Source organism: Paramisgurnus dabryanus, chromosome 5, assembly GCF_030506205.2.
Source record: "Paramisgurnus dabryanus chromosome 5, PD_genome_1.1, whole genome shotgun sequence".
Classification (NCBI taxonomy): domain Eukaryota; kingdom Metazoa; phylum Chordata; class Actinopteri; order Cypriniformes; family Cobitidae; genus Paramisgurnus; species Paramisgurnus dabryanus.
Window position 1 is genome coordinate 34,533,699 of NC_133341.1, and position 23,891 is coordinate 34,557,589.

General features: G+C 38.1%; 1 protein-coding gene across 4 annotated transcripts in view; it reads right to left on the reverse strand.

Moving 5' to 3' along the window:
* Positions 1 to 23,891, reverse strand: part of pdlim5a (PDZ and LIM domain 5a) — a 75,838-nt gene that overhangs the window by 20,573 nt on the left and 31,374 nt on the right. For 2 of the 4 annotated variants that reach the window (XM_065251015.1, XM_065251014.1), the window contains exons 4-7: positions 19,729 to 19,765; positions 18,944 to 19,317; positions 12,323 to 12,501; positions 12,081 to 12,117 (exon numbers count right to left, since the gene is read on the reverse strand). In XM_065251015.1, coding sequence (XP_065107087.1) covers positions 12,081 to 12,117; positions 12,323 to 12,501; positions 18,944 to 19,317; positions 19,729 to 19,765 — 627 coding nt within the window. Of the gene's footprint in view, positions 1 to 12,080; positions 12,118 to 12,322; positions 12,502 to 13,029; positions 13,045 to 13,150; positions 13,172 to 16,049; positions 16,079 to 18,943; positions 19,318 to 19,728; positions 19,766 to 23,891 lie in introns of all 4 variants that reach the window. The other 2 variants (XM_065251016.1, XM_065251017.1) reach the window with 2 other exon arrangements.

A 23,891-nucleotide genomic window follows, 5' to 3' on the forward strand; every position in this document is an offset into this window, starting at 1 on the left:
AGATATAAGGCTTTGTTTATTCCGTTGCTAGGGTACTAACTTTGGTTGCTAGGGAGAAAATTGGCATCCCATAATGATCAACCTTCAAGCCACAAGTAAAACGGTCAAACCCCCGTGTCTCTAAGATGTTCTGAAGCAGAGATAAAAGGCTTTGTTTATTCCGTTGCTAGGGTACTAAGTTTGGTTGCTAGGGAGAAAATTGGCATCCCATAATGATCAACCTTCAAGCCACAAGTAAAACAGTCCAACCCCCATGTCTCTATGATGTTCTGAAGCGGAGATATAAGGCTTTGTTTATTCCGTTGCTAGGGTACTAAGTTTGGTTGCTAGGGAGAAAATTGGCATCCCATAATGATCAACCTTCAAGCCACAAGTAAAACGGTCCAACCCCCGTGTCTCTACAATGTTCTGATGCTGAGATATAAGGCTTTGTTTATTCCGTTGCTAGGGTACTAAGTTTGGTTGCTAGGGAGGAAATTGGCATCCCATAATAATCAACCTTCAAGCCACAAGTAAAACGGTCCAACCCCCGTGTCTCTAAGATGTTCTGAAGCGGAGAAATAAGGCTTTGTTTATTCCGTTGCTAGGGTACTAAGTTTGGTTGCTAGGCAGAAAATTGGCATCCCATAATGATCAACCTTCAAGCCACAAGTAAAACGGTCAAACCCCCGTGTCTCTAAGATGTTCTGAAGCGGAGATAAAAGGCTTTGTTTATTCCGTTGCTAGGGTACTAAGTTTGGTTGCTAGGGAGAAAATTGGCATCCCATAATGATCAACCTTCAAGCCACAAGTAAAACGGTCAAACCCCTGTCTCTAAGATGTTCTGAAGCGGAGATAAAAGGCTTTGTTTATTCCGTTGCTAGGGTACTAAGTTTGGTTGCTAGGGAGGAAATTGGCATCCCATAATAATCAACCTTCAAGCCACAAGTAAAACGGTCCAACCCCCGTGTCTCTATGATGTTCTGAAGCGGAGATATAAGGCTTTGTTTATTCCGTTGCTAGGGTACTAAGTTTGGTTGCTAGGCAGAAAATTGGCATCCCATAATGATCAACCTTCAAGCCACAAGTAAAACGGTCAAACCCCCGTGTCTCTAAGATGTTCTGAAGCGGAGATAAAAGGCTTTGTTTATTCCGTTGCTAGGGTACTAAGTTTGGTTGCTAGGGAGAAAATTGGCATCCCATAATGATCAACCTTCAAGCCACAAGTAAAACGGTCCAACCCCCATGTCTCTATGATGTTCTGAAGCGGAGATATAAGGCTTTGTTTATTCCGTTGCTAGGGTACTAAGTTTGGTTGCTAGGGAGAAAATTGGCATCCCATAATGATCAACCTTCAAGCCACAAGTAAAACGGTCCAACCCCCGTGTCTCTATGATGTTCTGAAGCGGAGATATAAGGCTTTGTTTATTCCGTTGCTAGGGTACTAAGTTTGGTTGCTAGGGAGAAAATTGGCATCCCATAATGATCAACCTTCAAGCCACAAGTAAAACGGTCCAACCCCCGTGTCTCTATGATGTTCTGAAGCGGAGATATAAGGCTTTGTTTATTCCGTTGCTAGGGTACTAAGTTTGGTTGCTAGGGAGAAAATTGGCATCCCATAATGATCAACCTTCAAGCCACAAGTAAAACGGTCCAACCCCCGTGTCTCTATGATGTTCTGAAGCGGAGATATAAGGCTTTGTTTATTCCGTTGCTAGGGTACTAAGTTTGGTTGCTAGGGAGAAAATTGGCATCCCATAATGATCAACCTTCAAGCCACAAGTAAAACGGTCCAACCCCCGTGTCTCTATGATGTTCTGAAGCGGAGATATAAGGCTTTGTTTATTCCGTTGCTAGGGTACTAAGTTTGGTTGCTAGGGAGAAAATTGGCATCCCATAATGATCAACCTTCAAGCCACAAGTAAAACGGTCCAACCCCCATGTCTCTATGATGTTCTGAAGCGGAGATATAAGGCTTTGTTTATTCCGTTGCTAGGGTACTAAGTTTGGTTGCTAGGGAGAAAATTGGCATCCCATAATGATCAACCTTCAAGCCACAAGTAAAACGGTCCAACCCCCGTGTCTCTATGATGTTCTGAAGCGGAGATATAAGGCTTTGTTTATTCCGTTGCTAGGGTACTAAGTTTGGTTGCTAGGGAGAAAATTGGCATCCCATAATGATCAACCTTCAAGCCACAAGTAAAACGGTCCAACCCCCATGTCTCTATGATGTTCTGAAGCGGAGATATAAGGCTTTGTTTATTCCGTTGCTAGGGTACTAAGTTTGGTTGCTAGGGAGAAAAATGGCATCCCATAATGATCAACCTTCAAGCCACAAGTAAAACGGTCCAACCCCCATGTCTCTACGACACTCTAAAGTAAAGATATTCCATCTGGGATGCTTTTATTCCCTTATATGGGCATGTTTCCTGCCCCATTATAAGTCAATGGGCAATTTTGGGGGCCTCTTACACCCCAGGGGAATAGCTTACACCCCATTGTGATGTATGTTCTTACCGAGCCTGCCAGCCACCTTAAATGTGGTAAGCCACAAGTTTCTACAAGTTTCTCACTCACAGCTATGACCCGTCAAAGTTTGTCTCAATGTTAAGTCAATGGAAATTTTGGGGTGTTCGAGACCCCCGTTTAGGAATTCGGAAGGTCCCATCAGTTAGAAAAGATATAGCACACTAAGTCAGACCAGTCTGAAGGTCTGTGGAAAATTTGGTGCATGTAGCTTGAAAACTCTAGGACGAGTTAGTGTCAGAAATTTTGGGGTAGAATAATAATAATAACTAGATAGGTACATTTCCTGAAGAAAATGTGAGTGGTGCTTGCTGTGGCAAGTTTCGTGGGACAATTTATGATTATACTCCAAGCCAAAAGTCAAACGATCCAACCCCCGTGTCTCTACGATGTTCTGATGCGGAGATATAAGGCTTTGTTTACTCTGTTACTAGGGTACTGTATTTGGTTGCTAGGGAAAAAAATGGCATCCACTAGTGATTACCCTCCGATTCATGAGTCAAACGGTCCAACCCCCGTGTCTCTACGATGTTCTGATGCGGAGATATAAGGCTTTGTTTACTCTGTTGCTAGGGTACTGTATTTGGTTGCTAGGGAAAAAAATGGGATCCACTAGTGATTACCCTCCGAGTCACGAGTCAAACGGTCCAAACCCCATGTCTCTACGATGTTCTGATGTGGAGATATAAGGCTTTGTTTACTCTGTTGCTAGGGTACTGTATTTGGTTGCTAGGGAAAAAAATGGCATCCACTAGTGATTACCCTCCGAGTTATGAGTCAAACGGTCCAACCCCCATGTCTCTACGATGTTCTGATGCGGAGATATAAGGCTTTGTTTACTCTGTTGCTAGGGTACTGTATTTGGTTGCTAGGGGCGTGGCTTGGGAGTGGCCAATGATGTGCCCAGTGATTACACTCCGAGTCACAAGTAAAACGGTCCAACCCCTGTGTCTCTACGATGTTCTGATGTGGAGATATAAGGCTTTGTTTACTCTGTTGCTAGGGTACTGTATTTGGTTGCTAGGGGCGTGGCTTGGGAGTGGCCAATGATGTGCCCAGTGATTACACTCCGAGTCACAAGTAAAAAGGTCCAAACCCCGTGTCTCTACGATGTTCTGATGCGGAGATATAAGGCTTTGTTTATTCGGTTGCTAGGGTGCTCAAATTTGGTTGCTAGGGGCGTGGCTTGGGAGTGGCCAATGATGTGCCCAATTGTTACACCCCTAGTCACAAGTAAAACGGTCCAACCCCCGTGTCTCTAAGATGTTCTGATGCCGAGATATAACTGTTTGTATTTTATGTTGCTAGGGTGCTCAAAAGTGGTTGCTAGGGGCGTGGCTTAGTAAGTCTGTAAGGATCCTGAGAGACTGATTGGATGCCTGAGTAAAATGAGCCCACCCCCATGTCTCTATGACACTGTGGTGCGAAGATATCCATCTAGGCATTTTATAATGGCAGTCAATGGTATAGGTTGCTAGGGTGCCCAAAATGGTTGCTATGGTAACCTTACACCCCATTGTGGGGGACGTCCTGACAGAGTCTAGCACCCTTTTCAAATTTAGTAACCCACATGTTTCTATGAAATCCTGGCTCGGACCTATGACCCGTCAAAATATTTGCAATGGTAAGTCTATGGGATTTTGCCCCATTGACTTTTCATTGGGGCACTTTTGGGCACCTCTTACACCCCAGGGGTACAACTTACACCCCATTGTGATCCATGTTCTTACAGAGCCTATCACCCTCTTCAAATGTTGTAACCCACATGTTTCTACAAAATCCACGAGCGGAGCTATGACCCATCAAAGTTGGGCCCAATGTTAAGTCAATGGGATTTTTGGGGTGGTTTTACGCCCCCCTTTCGGAAATCCTGCACCCGATCCCTTATAAAAGTCATAGCACACCTCTCCTCAATAATCCGGTCGATTTGAGCCCTCTTTCATGGGTCTACAACAAAGCGTGCGGGACGAGTTAATCGCCGAAAAAAGTGTCCGGATGTAAGAATAAAATATAATAACTAGATATTAAAGTTTGAAGACAAACTTTATGTTGGCTTGAAAAAGCGTAGCCTGAACGTTTAAAACAGATTGACAGAAGTTTAGTTTAGTAGGCTATCTGGCAGTTAGTATGTTTAAGTATGAAGCTAACATGATTAGCATGAAGCTAGCATGAAGCTAACATGATTAGCATGAAGCTAGCATGATGCTAGCATGATTAGCATGAAGCTAGCATGATGCTAGCATGATTAGCATGAAGCTAGCATGATGCTAGCATGATTAGCATGAAGCTAACATGATGCTAGCATGATTAGCATGAAGCTAGCATGATGCTAGCATGAAGTTAGCATGATTAGCATGAAGCTAGCATGAAGCTAGCATGATGCTAGCATGATTAGCATGAAGCTAGCATGATGCTAGCATGATTAGCATGTAGCTAGCATGATGTTAGCATGATTAGCATGTAGCTAAGCATGATGCTAGCATGATTAGCATGAAGCTAGCATGATTAGCATGTAGCTAGCATGATGCTAGCATGATTAGCATGTAGCTAGCATGAAGCTAGCATGATGCTAGCATGATTAGCATGAAGCTAGCATGATGCTAGCATGATTAGCATGAAGCTAGCATGATGCTAGCATGATTAGCATGAAGCTAGCATGAAGCTAACATGATGCTAGCATGATTAGCATGAAGCTAGCATGATGCTAGCATGATTAGCATGAAGCTAGCATGATGCTAGCATGATTAGCATGAAGCTAGCATGATGCTAGCATGATTAGCATGAAGCTAGCATGATGCTAGCATGATTAGCATGAAGCTAGCATGAAGCTAGCATGATGCTAGCATGATTAGCATGAATCTAGCATGATGCTAGCATGATTAGCATGAAGCTAGCATGATGCTAGCATGATTAGCATGTAGCTAGCATGAAGCTAGCATGAAGCTAGCATGATGCTAGCATGATTAGCATGAAGCTAGCATGATGCTAGCATGATTAGCATGAAGCTAGCATGATGCTAGCATGATTAGCATGAAGCTAGCATGATGCTAGCATGATTAGCATGAAGCTAGCATGAAGCCAACATGATGCTAGCATGATTAGCATGAAGCTAGCATGATGCTAGCATGATTAGCATGAAGCTAGCATGATGCTAGCATGATTAGCATGAAGCTAGCATGATGCTAGCATGATTAGCATGAAGCTAGCATGATGCTAGCATGATTAGCATGAAGCTAGCATGAAGCTAGCTTGATGCTAGCATGATTAGCATGAATCTAGCATGATGCTAGCATGATTAGCATGAAGCTAGCATGATGCTAGCATGATTAGCATGTAGCTAGCATGAAGCTAGCATGAAGCTAGCATGATGCTAGCATGATTAGCATGAAGCTAGCATGATGCTAGCATGATTAGCATGAAGCTAGCATGATGCTAGCATGATTAGCATGAAGCTAGCATGAAGCTAGCTTGATGCTAGCATGATTAGCATGAATCTAGCATGATGCTAGCATGATTAGCATGAAGCTAGCATGATGCTAGCATGATTAGCATGTAGCTAGCATGAAGCTAGCATGAAGCTAGCATGATGCTAGCATGATTAGCATGAAGCTAGCATGATGCTAGCATGATTAGCATGAAGCTAGCATGATTAGCATGAAGCTAGCATGATGCTAGCATGATTAGCATGAAGCTAGCATGATGCTAGCATGATTAGCATGAAGCTAGCATGATGCTTGCATGATTAGCATGAAGCTAGCATGATGTTAGCATGAATAGCATGAAGCTAGCATAAAGCTAGCATGATTAGCATGAAACTAGCATGATTCTAGCATGATTAGCATGAAGCTACCATGATGCTAGCATGATTAGCATGAAGCTAGCATGAAACTAGCAAGATTAGCATGAAGCTAGCATGAAGCTAGCACGAGGCTTGCATGATTAACATGAAGTTAGCATGAGAATAGCATGATTAGCATGAAGCTAGCATGATTTAACGTGAAGCTGGCATGATTAGCATGATGCTAGCATGATTAGCATTAAGCTAGCACTATTTAACGTGCAGCTAACAAGATTTAACATGAAGTTAGCATGATTTAGCATGAAGTTAGCAAGATTTATTATGAAATTAGCATAAAGCTAGCATGAAACTAGCATGAAGCTAGTATGACTTAGCATGGAGCTAGCATGAAGCTAACATGACCCAAAGACCCAACCCCCATGTCTCTATGATGTTCAGATCCAGAGATATAAGGCTTTGTTTATTATGTTGCTAGGGTGCTCAAATTGGTTGCTAGGGGCGTGGCTTAATACCTCAATAAGAATCCCAAGAGACTGATTGGATGCCTGAGTAAAATGAGCCCACCCCTATGTCTCTATGACACTCTGGTGTAAAGATATCCATCTGGGCTTTTTATAATGGTAGTCTATGGGAGATGTTGCTAGGGTACCCAAAATTGTTGCTAGGGGCGTGGCTAAATAGCTTTGGGGCGATCCTAAGAGACTGATTGGATGACTGAGTAAAATGAGCCCACCCCCATGTCTCTACGACACTCTAAAGTAAAGATATTCCATCTGGGACGCTTTTATTCCCTTATATGGGCATGTTTCCTGCCCCATTATAAGTCAATGGGAAATTTTGGGGGCCTCTTACACCCCAGTGGTATAGCTTACACCCCATTGTGATGTATGTTCTTACAGAGCCTGTCAGCCACCTTAAATGTGGTAAGCCACAAGTTTCTACAAGTTTCTCACTCACAGCTATGACCCGTCAAAGTTTGTCTCAATGTTAAGTCAATAGAAATTTTGGGGTGTTCGAGACCCCCGTTTAGGAATTCGGATGGTCCCATCAGTTAGAAAAGATATAGCACACTAAGTCAGACCAGTCTGAAGGTCTGTGGAAAATTTGGTGCATGTAGCTTGAAAGCCCTAGGACGAGTTAGTTGCCGAAATTTTGGGGGGAGAAAAAGAATAATAATAATAATAATAATAAGTTTAATAGCAATAACAATATATTGGCTTTTTCAAAGCCAACATAATAATAATAATATCCCTGAGCAATAGTAATAGTGATGCTTTGCATAAATGCAAGCACCACTAATAATAAGATATAAGTTTAATAGCAATAACAATATGTTGGCTTTTTCAAGCCAACATAATAATATCTTTGAGCAATAATAATAGTGATGCTTTGCATAAATGCAAGCACCACTAATAATAATAAGTTTAGATACAACAACAGTATGTTGGCTTTGTCAAGCCAACATAATTACGAGAAAACAATACATAAGATAAAACAAAAAAGAAAGTTGTGCAACGGACACGAAAAACTATTTATAGAAATTCGTGCGTGTGACTGACACGTAAAAGACCTTCGTGCTCAAAGGCACCAAATAAAGCAGAATTTCGTGCCATGGACACAAATAAATTAATACAAATTTTCGTGACTATAACACAACTTTCCGTTAGATCAGTCTGATTAAATAATATCCTGGCTTTTTTCTGCTTTATGGCATTGAAGGGTGAGTAAAACATGGACACATTTTTATTTAATGTTCCTATAAGATTTTTGTTTCATGATGATGATCATTTTACTAAGAACAGCACACTACCTGGTAAATATATTAACATTTAAGTACAGTACCTTTCTCTTTCTGTGCGTGTGTGCGTTGTGCACACGCAGATCCAAACACACACACATGAAAATACACACAGCAGCTGAAAGGACAGGTGTGGTGCTATGTACAGAACACAATAACACATTCAGGACCGAGGCCGTTACACGTATACACTGTTTACATTCACGGCTTATAGGCCAAAATACTGAAGGAATCCTAAAATATGGTGATAACTGCAAACCCTGCTGCTTATATACATGGACAGAATGACACAATATTCAGACAGGAAACTTATATTAATATATATGAATTAAGTGAACTATTTCCCATTAACACAAGGATTCAGATGTAGGCTAGTTGCGTTTAAGTATTTGGCAGGTGTTTTTAAAGTGCATACATTTTTATCAGTATGTGTTATTGTTATATGTGTTTTACCTTTGCATTGTTAACACTATGTTGCATTGGCTCTACTATTTGAACTACATAAACACATGAGGCACAGTAGTACAATCTGATTCACTGTTGCTCTCTGCCACCATCTGGTGGTGAAGCGTAAGAACTGTTGCACATCTTTCTGGAGTATGGTAAACACTAACTTTTTAACAATGTCCCTGGTTTGTGGTTGTGGTGAAAGGTTTGTTTTCATAATTGTTCATTGAAAACATACCTACCTGTTGTTTTTTAATCCATACATAAAGAAAGACAAGGAAGAGGAAAGGACAGAATGAAATGGGTTTTAAAATGACACAAAGAAATGAAGAGAAAAAAAGAGACAGAAAATCTTCATAAAATGCAGGCAACTTTATTCTAATTTTGCTTTATAAGAAAAACCAAAAGGAAAAGTGAAAAGACAAATTAAAATACAGAAGCAAAGAAATAAGATTTACCAGCTTTTTAAGGGATGTTTTGGGTTTAATACAATTTAAACACCCCCATTTTACAATTTACTTCACTTCTTAAAGTATTTTTAATATTTAAAAATCACTTCTTTCTATCTTGCAAAGCACATTTTATTTTATAGCTCAATTCTTAAAAGCAAACGTCCTTTAAAATGACATTTGTGATCCTGGACCACAAAACCAGTCATAAGTTGCACGGGTATATGTATCAATAGCCAACAATACATGTATGGGTCAAAATGATTGATTTTATATGCAAAAAAGCATTAGGATATTCAGTAAATATCAGACATTTTGTAAATTTCCTACCGCAAATATATATAAAAATATTGAACTTTAGTAATAGGTGTTGCTAAGGACTTTATTTGGACAACTTTAATATTTTAATTTTTTTGCACCCTCAGATTTTTTAATCATTATATTTCAACCACATACTGTTCACATCAATGAAAAGCAAATCTCTTCAGCTATTAGATGATGTATAAATCTCAATAAAAAAATAAAAAAATTGTGGTCCAGGGTCACAAATGTGTCAAAACAGTAATGAAAACGAAATATTATTCAAGCCACACGCATCATTCGTTTCTCTAGTGCAACTAATAAAGTAAAATCATGAAATCCAGATGAAAGTGCACACTGAATATCTCCCTTCACAATACTGCACACACGGTAAAACTCTCCTGTTTGCCGGCCACAGTATTTATGTTATGTCGAGACATAACTGCTGTTTGTGACTTCAGTATCTAATAAAACTTTATTCACTGTCACAAACTCAAATCCAACACAGATCTACAGATTCCAACACAGAAATATCCCATAAACACCCATTCACACACAGGGATGGATTATTGACCGGGCCAATGCCCAGGGGCTTTTGACTATCATGAGCCCGTGTGGGCCGGGCTTCAAGGTTGCGCCATCCAGAAAACCCAACAACAATGAAACAAATGTTTTACTACTGTGATTATAAATTATTTGTTTTTATGTTACTTTAACTTATGTTGATGAAACTTCAAATTCTGCAAGATTCAACTTTATGTTTAAGGTCAGTATGATGTCAGCTAAGTTAAAATAACTTGATTCAACTTAAAGATTTTAAGGCAGCAACTCATTTTTACAGTTCCTCCAAACCTTTTTCCAAACCATTTATTGCAAAGTATATTTGCTCACACAGGGAATTTGCTTTGGTGAGAGAAGAAGATTCCAGTGCACAGATATAAACAATTTTGCACATGTACTTAAAATGATTAACTGTATATCTTCCCTAAAGATTAAAGTTAAAATCATGCATGCCTAAAAGAAAGAAAGAAAGAAAGACAGAAATAAAGTACCGAGCCCCGTTTTACATTGGAGTAAAAAAATCTAAAGTTTAGCGTCACGTGCGTACGCGATAGTTTCACGTGCGCACACAAAACTAAACGCGATAGTTTCATGTGCGCACGCGCTAGTTTCACGTGCGCACGTGAAACTAAACTTTATTTCATTTTTGCTTCTTGTCCTCTTAGGGGCTCCGTAATAAAGAAAGAAAGTACAGAATTTATTTTTTAAAGGTCCAATAAGATTTTTTTATCTTATGTTTTTAATTATTTTAATTATTATTTTATTTTAAAAAAAATTTATGCAAAATATAACTATACAATAGTGCATAAATGCATTTTTTCAAAGATTTAATTTATCTCAAGGTTTATCTCAGTATTACTTGTAACGTTGAAATGTTATTAATGCATAACTATGGATTTAAGGCAAACAAGCGGTGCTAGAAAGAGAAAAAAATGTATATATGACAAAATGTTATTCTTATACTTCGATTTGCACAGCTTGGTTTTTAGCGTAGCGCAAAGATTTGATACAATTCAAAAGTGAGAATGATTTGAATATTCATGATCATCTTAAAGGGATAGTTCCCTCAAAAATAAAAATTCTGTTATAATTTTCTCATCCTCATGTTGTTTTAAATTTTTTGAATTTCTTTTTCTGATGAACACAAAAGAAAATATTTTAATAAATGATGGGAAGCACACAGCTGATAGTAACCATTGACTTCCATAGTAGGAAAAACAAATACGATGGAATTCAATGGATGCCATCAACTGTGTGCTTACCGTCATTTATCACAATACTTCCATAATATTTGTTTTCCTACTATGACAGTCAATGGTTACAATCAGCTGCGTGTAACCAGAAAATGATGTATATCTAAAACCAGGAAAAAGAATGGGAAAAATTGTGGAGGGGGCCCTTTTGAAGTCACAAACCATCCCTTTACACACACGCATACACAAACACACTACAACATACTGACAACGTTAAGGGTTCGAGCGGAAACGCCATGATGCCAGTCTCTGAGTTTATGATATTTGGGTCCAATCTGAGGGTTAATCTTCACTACCCTGTTCACCAAAAAGGGAAAAGAGAAAGTGAAAAAAATGAAAGATAAACCAAAATGATGTTAACACGACCATGCAGACAGCAAAGCCACTACGACACCCGTAAGTAACACATACTGTCCACCGCCAACACTTTGGTATGAAACGTAACATGCTGCCCCACCGATGCACAATCCCAACTCATTTCCACAATAAACACATTCCAGATTTTTCCCAACCAGCCAGAAGAAGCGATGAGCAACATTACACACAAATTAAACGTCAAATATGTTCACATGGTCAGGAAAATGGTCAAAAAATGGTCTCTAGCTGTCATGGGGCAGTACACCTACTACATACTGGTTACAAATGTATACATTCATGTACCTACAACTTAAGATCTTTTTAAATGACAGTACGGCCCAAGTGACAGCTAATGACCATTTTATCTGTAATTGTATTTAACTTTTTAAAGATCAAACGTAATTTTTTTTATAGTAAATGTAAGATGACGCACAACACCAGTGTGCTTGTGCATGCTGGTTACACTCGATTGAAACGTTTTATAGAAATACCACAAAATAAAAGGTCAAGGGATGCCAAAATCACACGCTTTTACAACGCACAAACACACAGCAACCCTGTCAGAAACACACAAAACACAGCGAGCACATCATTACAGAAAGCAGACTCACCTTGTTGTTTTTGTAGTCTCATTCTCCTGTGGCTGTTCTGTGAAAGGAAAACAAATAAAACGTTTTAATACAACAACAAAAAAACTTTTTTTTACATTGCAGGAACATTTTTTACTCCTAATTTTTCTAATTTTCTCCCCGAGCTCTAATAAAAATGCAGTACAAAAAATAATAAGACAAACAACAAAAAGTCTCAGTAATGTAATAATAAAAGTGAAAATAAACAAAAATATCTTTCTCACCAAAATCAGATTCGGTGCCAGTCATCTGTGCCAGGATTCGAAATGATCGTGACTGTGATGTCCCGGTTCGAGGGCGCCAGTCCTCTGTGTCCTCCATGATGCGCTTCCTGCTGGCATCACCGTGAGTTGGGATGTGATAAAACTCGATGTCCGTCTCTGTGATGTGCTTACGGGGAAGTCTACACAAAAAGAGATTCATCTTTATTTTATATATAAATATAATGTATGCCAGGTCAAAGATCATTTAGTGGTTAAAGAAAAAATCACCTCCTATATAAACTGAGACAATAGCATGTGCATAAAAAACATTTTAATGTATTTATATTTTGTTACTGTATTATGCTTTCAGTGCAAAGCTATTTAAAAATATATTATGATAATAAGATACTTTATTTTTTACTTTACTGTATAGTGAACATCACATTTTATTTACTAAATACAATTAAAGGTGGAATAAATATTGAAACCTATAGTTATCTTCATACTGTATGCCAATATTTGTTTAATCCATCTTTTCATTTTTTTTTACAAAAATTGGCAAATACAATATTTATATGCATTTGGCAGACAATTTTACCCACAGTGACTTATGTAATGCATGTGCACAAACCCATAACTTTTGTGTTACTAATGCAATTTTTTTTTTACCATTTGATCTACAGAAATAAGAAATATTGCTGGAGCTAAAACAGTGATTGAAGCTTTACCTGTTAACTGGTTTTCTGAAAGATGGAGAGGAAAGATATATGAAAATAAATGAAAAAATAATTCAAAATCTGTAAATGACTCAGACAATTGAAAGTCACACGTCACAGACATTATACTCACTTTGACAAAACAGGTGGTCCACTATGATAAAAAAGAAAATATTGATATTACATAAATTTTGGACGTATTAAACCCTGATATAAGATGTAAATACTATTGTTTTAATAATAAATTAGGTGTGTTTTAAAACTGTGTAAATGTCGTTGCATTAGATAACAAAATATTTAAACATGTGACAAGATGAAAGCATCACAACTTTTTATACTCATTGTCAAAATGTTTTAGTTAAAAACATCCACTCCATTTTCTGTTATCAACTGCCATAACATTCATTAATTGTATGATTTTGAGTCCACTAGTGCTGTCTGTATGCAGCAACTATTATCAAATTAAACAACAATGATTGTTTATGACCACTAGGTGGTGCTAATGCATAAAAAACATGCAACAGGCTTTTAAAAACATGCAGCCAGAGCAAATCTAGACATTACTCAACACAATGTCTGGATTTTACAACTCCAGCTCCTCCAATCACACACATTTTTTTGTCTTCATCAGAGATTGTGAACACATTAGGGGCAAACTGATCATGCCAACGTCTTCATACTGACAGAAAACATATTCATAAGCTTTCAATAAATCAACACGTCAGATCAAGTGTGAATCTGTATGTGTAAATGAAAAGGTGTTGGATAGGAGGAGTTTCTGACAAACTGCAGTGTGTGCATAAAGTTGTGTGTTCATGTAAAAGTTTGGCTAATTTGTCTTCAGAAATGTAAAAAAGTATGTAAACTAAGAACGACACACTCACGCAATGCAAAACTATACATGATGCACCACAAACCCAGTCTACTGTTAAAGGCGGGGTGCATGATCTCTGAAAGCCAATGTTGAGATTTGAAATTACCTATACAAACACGCCCCTACCCCAAGAGGATCTGGACATTTTTTGATAGACCCGCCCCACATATACGCAACCCAGTCAACGATGTTGGTTAGTAGACACACCCCTTACTGCTGATTGGCTACAAGTGTGTTTTGGTACTCGGCCCGACTCCCTTTTCCAAAGCGTTTCTCAAAAATCATGCACCGCGCCTTTCGCCAAACACAGATCAGGTACTGAACTAACCAAAAATACTGCAAAACTGTACACTGTCAAAAAATAGTCCCTAGTTGTCACTGGGGTGCTCTGCTGCAAAAACAATAAAACCATTACAGAAATTCCTAATAGTTTCCATTAAAATACCAATATGGTATCTGATGGTGTCTATTGGTTTTTTAGCAGGGTGGTACTGTACCCTTTCAAAAAGTACACCTTTGCATCTAGAGAGTTTATATTAGTCAGGGCTCCAGACTAAATTTTTTCACTAGGAGCACAGTGGCTCCCAACTGAAAATTTTAGGGGCGCAACCAGAAAATTTAGGGGCACATACCGTATCATCAACATGCTAACCAAATATTCACATTTCTACTAATTTCCACTGTCTTTCTAATAAATACTTTAATGTTAGATGCTGAAAGTACAATGTGCTGTTTCAAATTCAGAGTCACATAAAAAAAGGGTCAAATTTACTGGTCGCACATGTGCGACTGGATGTAAAATTCAGTGGCACACTCTCAAATTTTGGTGGCAAAATGCTACCATTTGGTGGCAGTCTGGAGCCCTGTTAGTACCTCAGAGATACAAGAGTGCATATTAATACCTCAAATGTACATATTGGTACCAAATGTTTACCTCTCTATACCTAAATTGCAAATATTAAAGGGGTCATAGCGTGAAAATCTGAAAATTTGCAACGCACATTTTTGCTCGCACCTACAAATTGGTGAATAAATTATTTGTGAGGTATTTGAGCTACGGTAAAACTTCACATACTGTATGCACATAATATGACCCCTTTAAAGGGACACTCCACTTTTTTTGAAAATATGCTCATTTTCCAGCTCCCTTAGAGTTAAACATTTGATTTTTACCGTTTTGGAATCCATTCAGCTGATCTCCGGGTCTGGCGCTACCACTTTTAGCATAGCTTAGCACAATCCGTTGAATCTGATTAGACCATTAGCATCGAGCTAAAAAAATAACCAAAGAGTTTCGATATTTTTCCTTTTTAAAACTTGACTCTTCAGTAGTTACATCGTGTACTAAGACCGACGGAAAATTAAAAGTTGTGATTTTTTAGGCAGATATGGCTAGGAACTATACTCTCATTCTGGCGTAATAATCAAGGACTTTGCTTCCGTAACATGGCTGCAGGAGGCGTAGTGATAAAAAAAATACATTTTAGCGACATCTAGTGGTGAGATTGCGAATTGCAATCCTCAATTATAAAACGCGTATGGTAGCCGCCATTGGACAAACATGTCAGCATCTGAAACAATGTAGGGACAAATGCGCTCTGTAGTGCAGTTTGTCATTTTAGGGCTACTGTAGAAACATGACAATGACTTCCATGTAAGGGGACCCGCGGTGTATGTAGATAAAAACGACTTATTCTAAGATAATAAAAACAATACAGTTCATGATGTAAGGTTTTTATACACCACTGATACTATAGTTATGTAGATTATATTGCATTTTTGTCAAGAGATCCTTCTAAAAGTTACACACTGCACCTTTAAGACATTTTTAAAAGGTACTCCCCCAGTGACAGCGACTGTATGGACCATATTTTGAGCATTATTTATAGTAAAAAAAACTTGAAAACTTAAATAAAAATCAGTGCAGTGGAACAATAACAAATAATGTTTTTTCATGCAAATGTCATAATCTTAATGGCCCTAAAAGAGGCTTCAAATATAATTTCTTGTTTTTGTCTTTGATTTTAGGGTTAAAGAGGTTTCCCAATTTTTATAAAAAGTTCACAATTTAATTTAAAATAAGATTATGACACATGATATAAACTACAAAACACATCACACACACAATGAATGGAGCATCCAGTAATGTAATACTGACTTTGTTGCTGGAGTCACCTGCTGAGAAGCCTATAGATTAGAAAATACATGAAATAAAGAGATGCTCGTACAAAACAGATGTCCTGAATTGATCATAAATGATCCCCTCTGAGAAAGACCGACACATAATTCAAACACCTTGCTATTTAAATGAAAACACATTGCGTGGGTCACAAACAAACAAACAGTCAGATTAAGTTACGGACACAATTTGGTTAAATTAAAGTACGGCAGACACATAATGAAATAAAGACAAATCTGAACCAAATGAAACAAAAAATGACAGTATGCACAACTGCGCGCGATCCTAATAAAGAATTATGTTTGTTTTTGTTTTTTGCCCATAAAACCATAGAAACAGGGCTGGAGTTCATTTAATATAATACATGCACAGCTGTATGAGAAGATTCATTAGTTTAGAGGAAGACGGGCAAATAAACTGTTGGATGTGTGTGTGTTATATGAACACAAACATTTGGTTTTCATCATGAATGGTTTCTCTTTCTTTAGACTGCGTTTAGCATAGGGAAGTACACAAGTATGACACATGCTACAGTATGTTGCGAATGGCACACTACCATACTGTCTTCAATGAGGTTTGCCAAATTTTGCATACTGAAAACTTGCATACTGTGCACTGAAAAAAATTGGCATATTGGTAGTATTATACTCCAAACATACAGGGTTCCCACACCTTAGTTAAATTCAAATTCAAGGACCTTTTAAAGACTTTCCAGGTCCAATACCCTCAAATTCAAGGACTAAATGTGGGGACACATTTCAAGTGAGAGCAAGGTTACATCGTGTTACCTTTTAAGATACATTGTTACAGTTCCCTTTTGAGGGAACTCGCGCTGCGTCACTGCGGTGACACTTTGGGGACGCCTCCAGGGGTGAGTGCGTCTGAATGTGTATATCAAATTCTACCAATGGTGAGGCTTTACGACAAAGACAGGGTGACACGGGAGCCAAAAAGTATATCGCTATCTGAAATATTGCCAAAGACGGCGTTACAGGGATGCAGGAAGTATGGCAAGGGAGACGCAGCGTCTCGTTCCCTTCTCAGAGAACAACAGTTATATACGTAACCGAGACGTTTTCATGTGTCAAACACAACTATGCAAAAAAGCATTTTGGTATGAATCAACATTCGCATACAGAAGATATAAACATTTAAAGTGAACAGTTTAGCACGTGTGCTTAAAGTCTAGAATTTTTATGATATTATCCTACACTACACAGGGAATAATATGGATTTTTTTTTTCAGAAAACTTCTTGCATAAAATAGATTCAAGCACTTTCAATGACCTGTATCTATGTATGTATATTTTCAAAAACTTCCCAGGGCCTTGAATTATTCCCCCCAGATTCACAAACTTTCAAGGATTTCAAGGACTCGTGGGAACCCTGAACATATTCACGTGCACAGGCGAACATGACTACAAAACATTTAATGAGAGGCAGAATGAGTTTATTGAGTGATTAAACTACTGTATAATATGTGCTGGTGTCAGGATATTACTGTAGTGCTAAAGGTGTTAGCAAACTAAAACAAACATAATACACTCGTAGAAGAGATGTGTGTACATCAGCATAACACGTATTGCATGAAAATATGAAACCCAGAAGAGGACGGGAATAGGGGGGTTAGGGGGGGATGATACATCTGAGCTTCCTCTGGACAATGTCCAAAGGAGAGCCCTTAGACATACACACACACACACACACGAAACACAACAGATACTATTGCAGAGATCTAAATATACACACACACATCACCAAAATGATTGAGACCTGCGTCTAAATGAACATCATGTGATGCATCACACTTGATACTGCCAGTACTTTCAACGTATGAAAGTACTCAATGTCTTGAATATATATTTGGAGATCAAATTTAAACTGTATTTAAAAAATTATCTCAAATGGCAAACAATGTAAATAATTTAACTTCACCCGGTTGTATTACTTACGGTCTGATCCAGCCAGCTATAGTGGATCTTTGGACCGTATGTAAAGATAAGGCGTTATACATCACTGAAGGTAAACAAAACCGTCTGTGTTTCTCCGTGATCTAGTCTGCTGTTGTCAAAAAAATATCTCAACACACCCGTCTGGAATTAATTTTCGGTTCTGGAAGTAATAATGGCATTTAAAATCTCCGTGGCGAACTTTCTAGGTTTCTTTTTTAATGCAGACCTACCATGAGTTCTGAGGTTAAGCAATGATACGCTTCTGTAGCCATAAGTCATTGTGGTTTAGCGACTTTATTTGAAAAAGAAAAATGTGTTCAATTCCAGAATTCCAGAAAGAATGGAAAACTAAGCAGTAATTTACATCTATCTTATGAGTTATATCTTATTTAAAAATGAGATTAGCATTCTTTGAGTGATCCTGTGTGCATCACGTGTCTTATCAAAATAAGTGCCTGCTGCAGACGCGTCTAAAGGGTTTATGATAAAAGAGACGCTCGCGTTTGCCAGCCAGATACTCGCATAATCTCATGCGTAATCAGAGTTTAGTGTTAAGGGAGTGTCTTACGTGTATTTTGTGAACGCGAGCGTCTCTTTTATCATAAACGGTTTTGACGCATGTGCAGCAGACACATATTTTGAAAATGCAAGCAACACGGGACACTCGGAAAACTTATTTTGAATTAGCGCCCATCGGATGAGCAGTCACGAGCTGCCATTGCTTGCGAACCAATAAACTGACACAAAGACATTAATTAGTATCATTCAACATGCAACAACGTCTGAACGCTCCTCTTTCTCCCCACTTGTAAACACTTGTCAATGCGAAAAATCCTGAAACGTTTTCCTCAAAAAAAAAAAAAAAAAAACACTTAATTACTTCTCGATGGAGGAGCATTCATGTGTCAGTTAAACTCTTACCCATTCAGCTGTAAGCTCTCACCCTGACTCTCCAGTAGGCCCCGCCTCTGGCCCATGGCCACCTCACAGGCGTTCTCAGCGGAGTAGAGATCGATGGGCGTGTTATAAACGGAAGGGCGGGGCACCGCAGGTAGTTGATTGGGTGAGCCGGTGGGACTGGGTAGAGGCGGTGGATTAGGGATTCGACCCGATAAAGCGGACGCAAAAGCCGATGCAGCGGAAGGAATGGAGACTATGTGCGGTGACCCCGCCCCTCCAAACAGATGAGCACTTTTATAGGAAGATGACGTGATGTGGGTGGAGTTTGTGATGTCAGAGGAACATGGAATGGAGGTTGTCATGGGAACAGGTTTGATGATTTCCGGAGAATCATCCTAAACATGGAGGAAAGCACATGCAGGACTCAAACATGACCACACAACGCAACATAAAACGAAAGCAATGCAAATCAAGAAGCGAATCGGATGTCGATGATGTAATGAAACACTAGCTTACCCCTACTAAATGTTGTGCAGCATACACTATATATATATAAAGTAGTGTAGTGTAAAATAATGAATAATAAGTAACAATTTAGCATTTTACAGTAAGCAATACAGCCCAAAGCATAAACTTTGACTTACAAATCACAATAAAGATGCACAACTGATGAATGCATCAGATCACTTAAAACATGCAAAGTTGCATGCACAAATTTTGTGAGTCTGTCTCAGAGGGGTGTAACAACACACACATTTCCTTCACAATAGTGACTGTGTTTGTGTGTACGGGGGTAAATCTCATACCTTTGGTGCCACATCTGGTTTTGTAAGGCTGGATGCTCTGTTGGAAAACAACAACATTAATCACATCTGCATCTGGCAGTGGTGGAGCACACACGACGTTTAACTTTGATCTGTAATAAAATCATAGGCTTGCGTTCATAATGGCATGTAACAACCGCTGAACAATCCTGAAATTGTTTCATCTGCAGGGGACAACAGAATCATTTCTTCTTTTCTGAAGAAACCAGGACATATTTGGTTCGAAACGATAGCTTGATGTGGTTTGACAGTAAGTGATACTGTTGATTTGTACAGTATGTGTCTCTGTGTATGTGTGCGGCCAGCGCTGTAGTATCGGTTTTCATCTCCGAGAATCTAAATTTAATACGTAACCTTCCACAACAATCTCATTCAATTACATCGCTGAATAATGTTTCCCATGATAGTTCAGCCAAAAATGAAAACTGTTTTAAGTTTTTTATTCTATTGAAGACAAAAAAGATACTTTGACTTCCATAGTATTTTTTTCTACTACGGTAGTCAATGCGTCCCTTGTTAAGACATCCAAAAAAGGTTTTACACAATATAGCTTATTTCTTAAAGACAGTTCGCTCCATTAGGTATACCTAAAAATACAAACACAACTCATAAGGAGTACAGCAGATATAAAGTTCTTATAATGCAAGTATTTTGCTTCCTTGTCTTACGCAAGAAGACACAGTAATGATGACGGATATGGATTTGAAACCCCTCTGGAGAAGATATAAAATCTATCTGTAGCGTATATCCAGCAGGTCGGGTCAGATTTAAACATTGATCCAGTCAGATAAACATGACCGGACCGGACCGGCTGCTGCAGTTATGAGCTAATAATCTGTTCTCGGTACACTTAATATAGATTCACAAGAAAGAGAGAGAGAGAGCGAGAGTGAGAGAGAGACACAGAGAGACACAGAGAGATAGATATTACTTCCTTAACGTTACTTAATATTTTCTTTTGTTAAATTGTAGCATTTGCACATGAATACATAGACACATCGCACAAAGCTGCTTACAAAACTCTTAAAATGAGGTTAATATACACAAATTATAGTAAAATGAGGTTAAGGAAGCTTGCATGCCTAATTTAATACCTATAATTAGCCTGAAATGCAATGCCAGACATTCATTCTGCCTTAACAACTCATTACTTAACAATCTTACTTGAACTAATTTAAAGATTGCAGCGATTAGCAATTAGCAACATGACCCAACTTCTAACCATCCAATTAATTCTCGATGGACGAATTCAAGTCCAGCCCTATCTTTTTTCATTTTAAAAGCCATTTTACTTGGTTATACATCACGACGGATAAACGTTGCCAGCCAGCGGCAGCATTTTTTATGATTTTCACAATAGCTGGTGTTTTATAAGTTGGGTAAGAGCCCCACCTAAAGCCTGATTACGTCAGACTTTGTACTTCTGCAAAATTTCATTATGCTTTTGTACTAAGTCTAAGATATCTCCAATCATAACCGCTATCCTCCGGCTTTAAAACCGCCGGCCCATGAACATAGAGCCAATTGAACCCCAAAAAAGAACAATAAAATTTTTTTATGTTGAATTTACTTAATTTTATTACGGCAAGAAGATGCACACAATTAATTTATCTAACTCCAGATATATTTTTTAAGTTGCGTGTACTTATATTTTATAAGTAAATTCAGATTAATTATATTCATAATTATTTTGAGTAGAATTTTCTCAATTTTTTATGTTCAGTACACTAAAATTAATTATGTGCAACCAGATCAATTTGTAGGTTTAATTTTTACATCCTAAAATGAAGTTTAATCCAATCGTTTTTTAATCTCTTATTCCATCTTAACTTTCCACATTTAACTGCCATATTATGTTGAGCAAGTAAGAAGAGTTACTGCTTACATCGTGTCACCTATTGTCTATACACAAGCACCACTTTTCTGAATGATGGTAACCACAAAACTCAAAACCGAAACTCTTCTAAATCTCAGATAATTAACCTGAAACACTAAGAAGTCTTTCTTTTTTGTTAAAAACACAAAAATAGCGTTTAATTTCAAATTTTACTCTCCAAATGCAGTCCCCTGCAAAGCATGCTGGGAAGTACAAGCCCACTGCCTAGCTAGTTATATTTACTTAAATAATTCAAGTAGTTTCAACATAAAATTTCCTTCTTACAGATTTGGGTGGATTTTACATGATAAAATTAAGTGAAATTTACTCAATAATTTGTTAATTTAGAATTACTTACATTTTTTGTGTTATTTTACTTTTACATTTTTTTATAGAATATAATAATATCTTTTAAGTTAAATTTACTAAGGCACAGAATATTTTTTTTCAGTGAAGAGTGCTTGTTAAACATTTTAAATGGAGATGATGTTGTTGCTATACTCCCGACAGGTTTTGGGAAAAGTTTAATTTATCCACTATTACTGATCATCAGCGAGAAACTGTGTGCAGCACAGCTTGGTTTGCACAATAATTGAGAAATCATGGAGGGGAATTTCATTGTTCCCATTTAATGGTGGAGGACGCGTGGGCAAACATTCTTATGTGAAATTCCTGATTAACCAGAAAATAAGGTAGGAAGATTTAATTTACATTATGGTTATGGCTGTCTGGTTGAAGAGTTTTTCAGTTTGGGAGGAGTTCCTCCACTTAGACGTGAGTGGAACGACACCGTAAGGATAGTGTTTAACTAGCTCTGGCCCGATTTACCTCACATATTCTGCAAAAGTCGTTCACACCCATGTCCACTCCGGTATTTCGCTTGATGAATTTGTTTTTACAGTACATAACCAAATGTTGTGTGATTGGCTTAAGTTTACACCAATGATTTTAAACTTCAGACAAGCCCCCGCACAAGAAAGTAAAACACTTGAACATTTTGAGTTTACTTGCTTCGTTCGCGTGTGAAATTCTACTCATCGAGACACTCACGTGGAAATTCGCGTCATGGGAGGGGCTTCTGTGACTCCGCTCACTCCCTGTAGTAACGTCACTACTAGAGCAAGTTCCTGATTGTTAACGTGGCACGTTTTTCCGCTAAAGTTAAACATTTTCAAAATGCGTCGCTACCGCGTCGCGCTAAACGCCTCATTCGCGCCGTGAGACCTCCAGACGCATGTCAACGCATCTTCACATTGGCTTAACATTGAAATTACTCGCACTTGATGCCTTTACCGCGTCTGGTGTGAACGCAGCATTAGACTAGTCCTAGACTAAAATAAATGTTTGAGCCGTCCAAACTAAAAACAACCTGCACGGACCTATCTTAAAATACATTAGTGCCCTTTCTTTAACCTCAAAATGCACACAAGTAATGTTTTTAGTAAGGCATGTAGTTACATTATATTTCCTAATTAAACTAAGGCCTAGTCCAGGCTTAAGCTAATCCCTGTCTGGGAAACGAAAAATCCAAAATGTTTGAGAACCCCTGAGCCAAACCTTCATATTGCCTTCTAGTCGCATGTCATCCGGTCTCTCTGTTTGTGTGTGTGAAATCTTATGTTTTCAGCCTGAGGTGAACACATGGCTCGCTGAATTTCCTCATTATTAAATAAAACTATTTCTAGGTCTACCGTCACTTTCCTGTTTTTCACAAATGTGTAAGTGTGTCTGAATGAGAAAGACTTATCATTAGATGACAAGCCATGACGACAAGTTTCCTATTTGACACAAACACTGAGGGCAAAAAGAGATGTATACCTTATGCTTTACAAGTTTTTCCTCATAAGACAACAAACCCCAATAATGTCACATATGTCTCACTATTGTTTTAAAAGAGGTCTCAACAATTTCTCAGACATGTGACAAAACATCAAATAAAACAGCAAAGAAGTATGAATGGCAGATGCCCACATGACACAAGGTTTCAGTATTTGTTACGTTAAAAAAGTTGTGAATAATATTTCTTATATTGGAAATCACTAAATTAATATTAAAGATAAAAGAGAAAAGCATTTAAACTAGCTAAACAGGGACATTGCAGTGCTCTTTATTTTTAATATGGTAAACCATAAAACATTAACAAAACCATAAACAAAATTATTTAGCGTTGAGCAATCAGTATAATCCACGGGCAGACAGTTTGTTGCTAAGCTCTTATCTGTTGTTTTATCCGTCTGTAATGGAAAATGGATTTTATCCAGCTGTGATA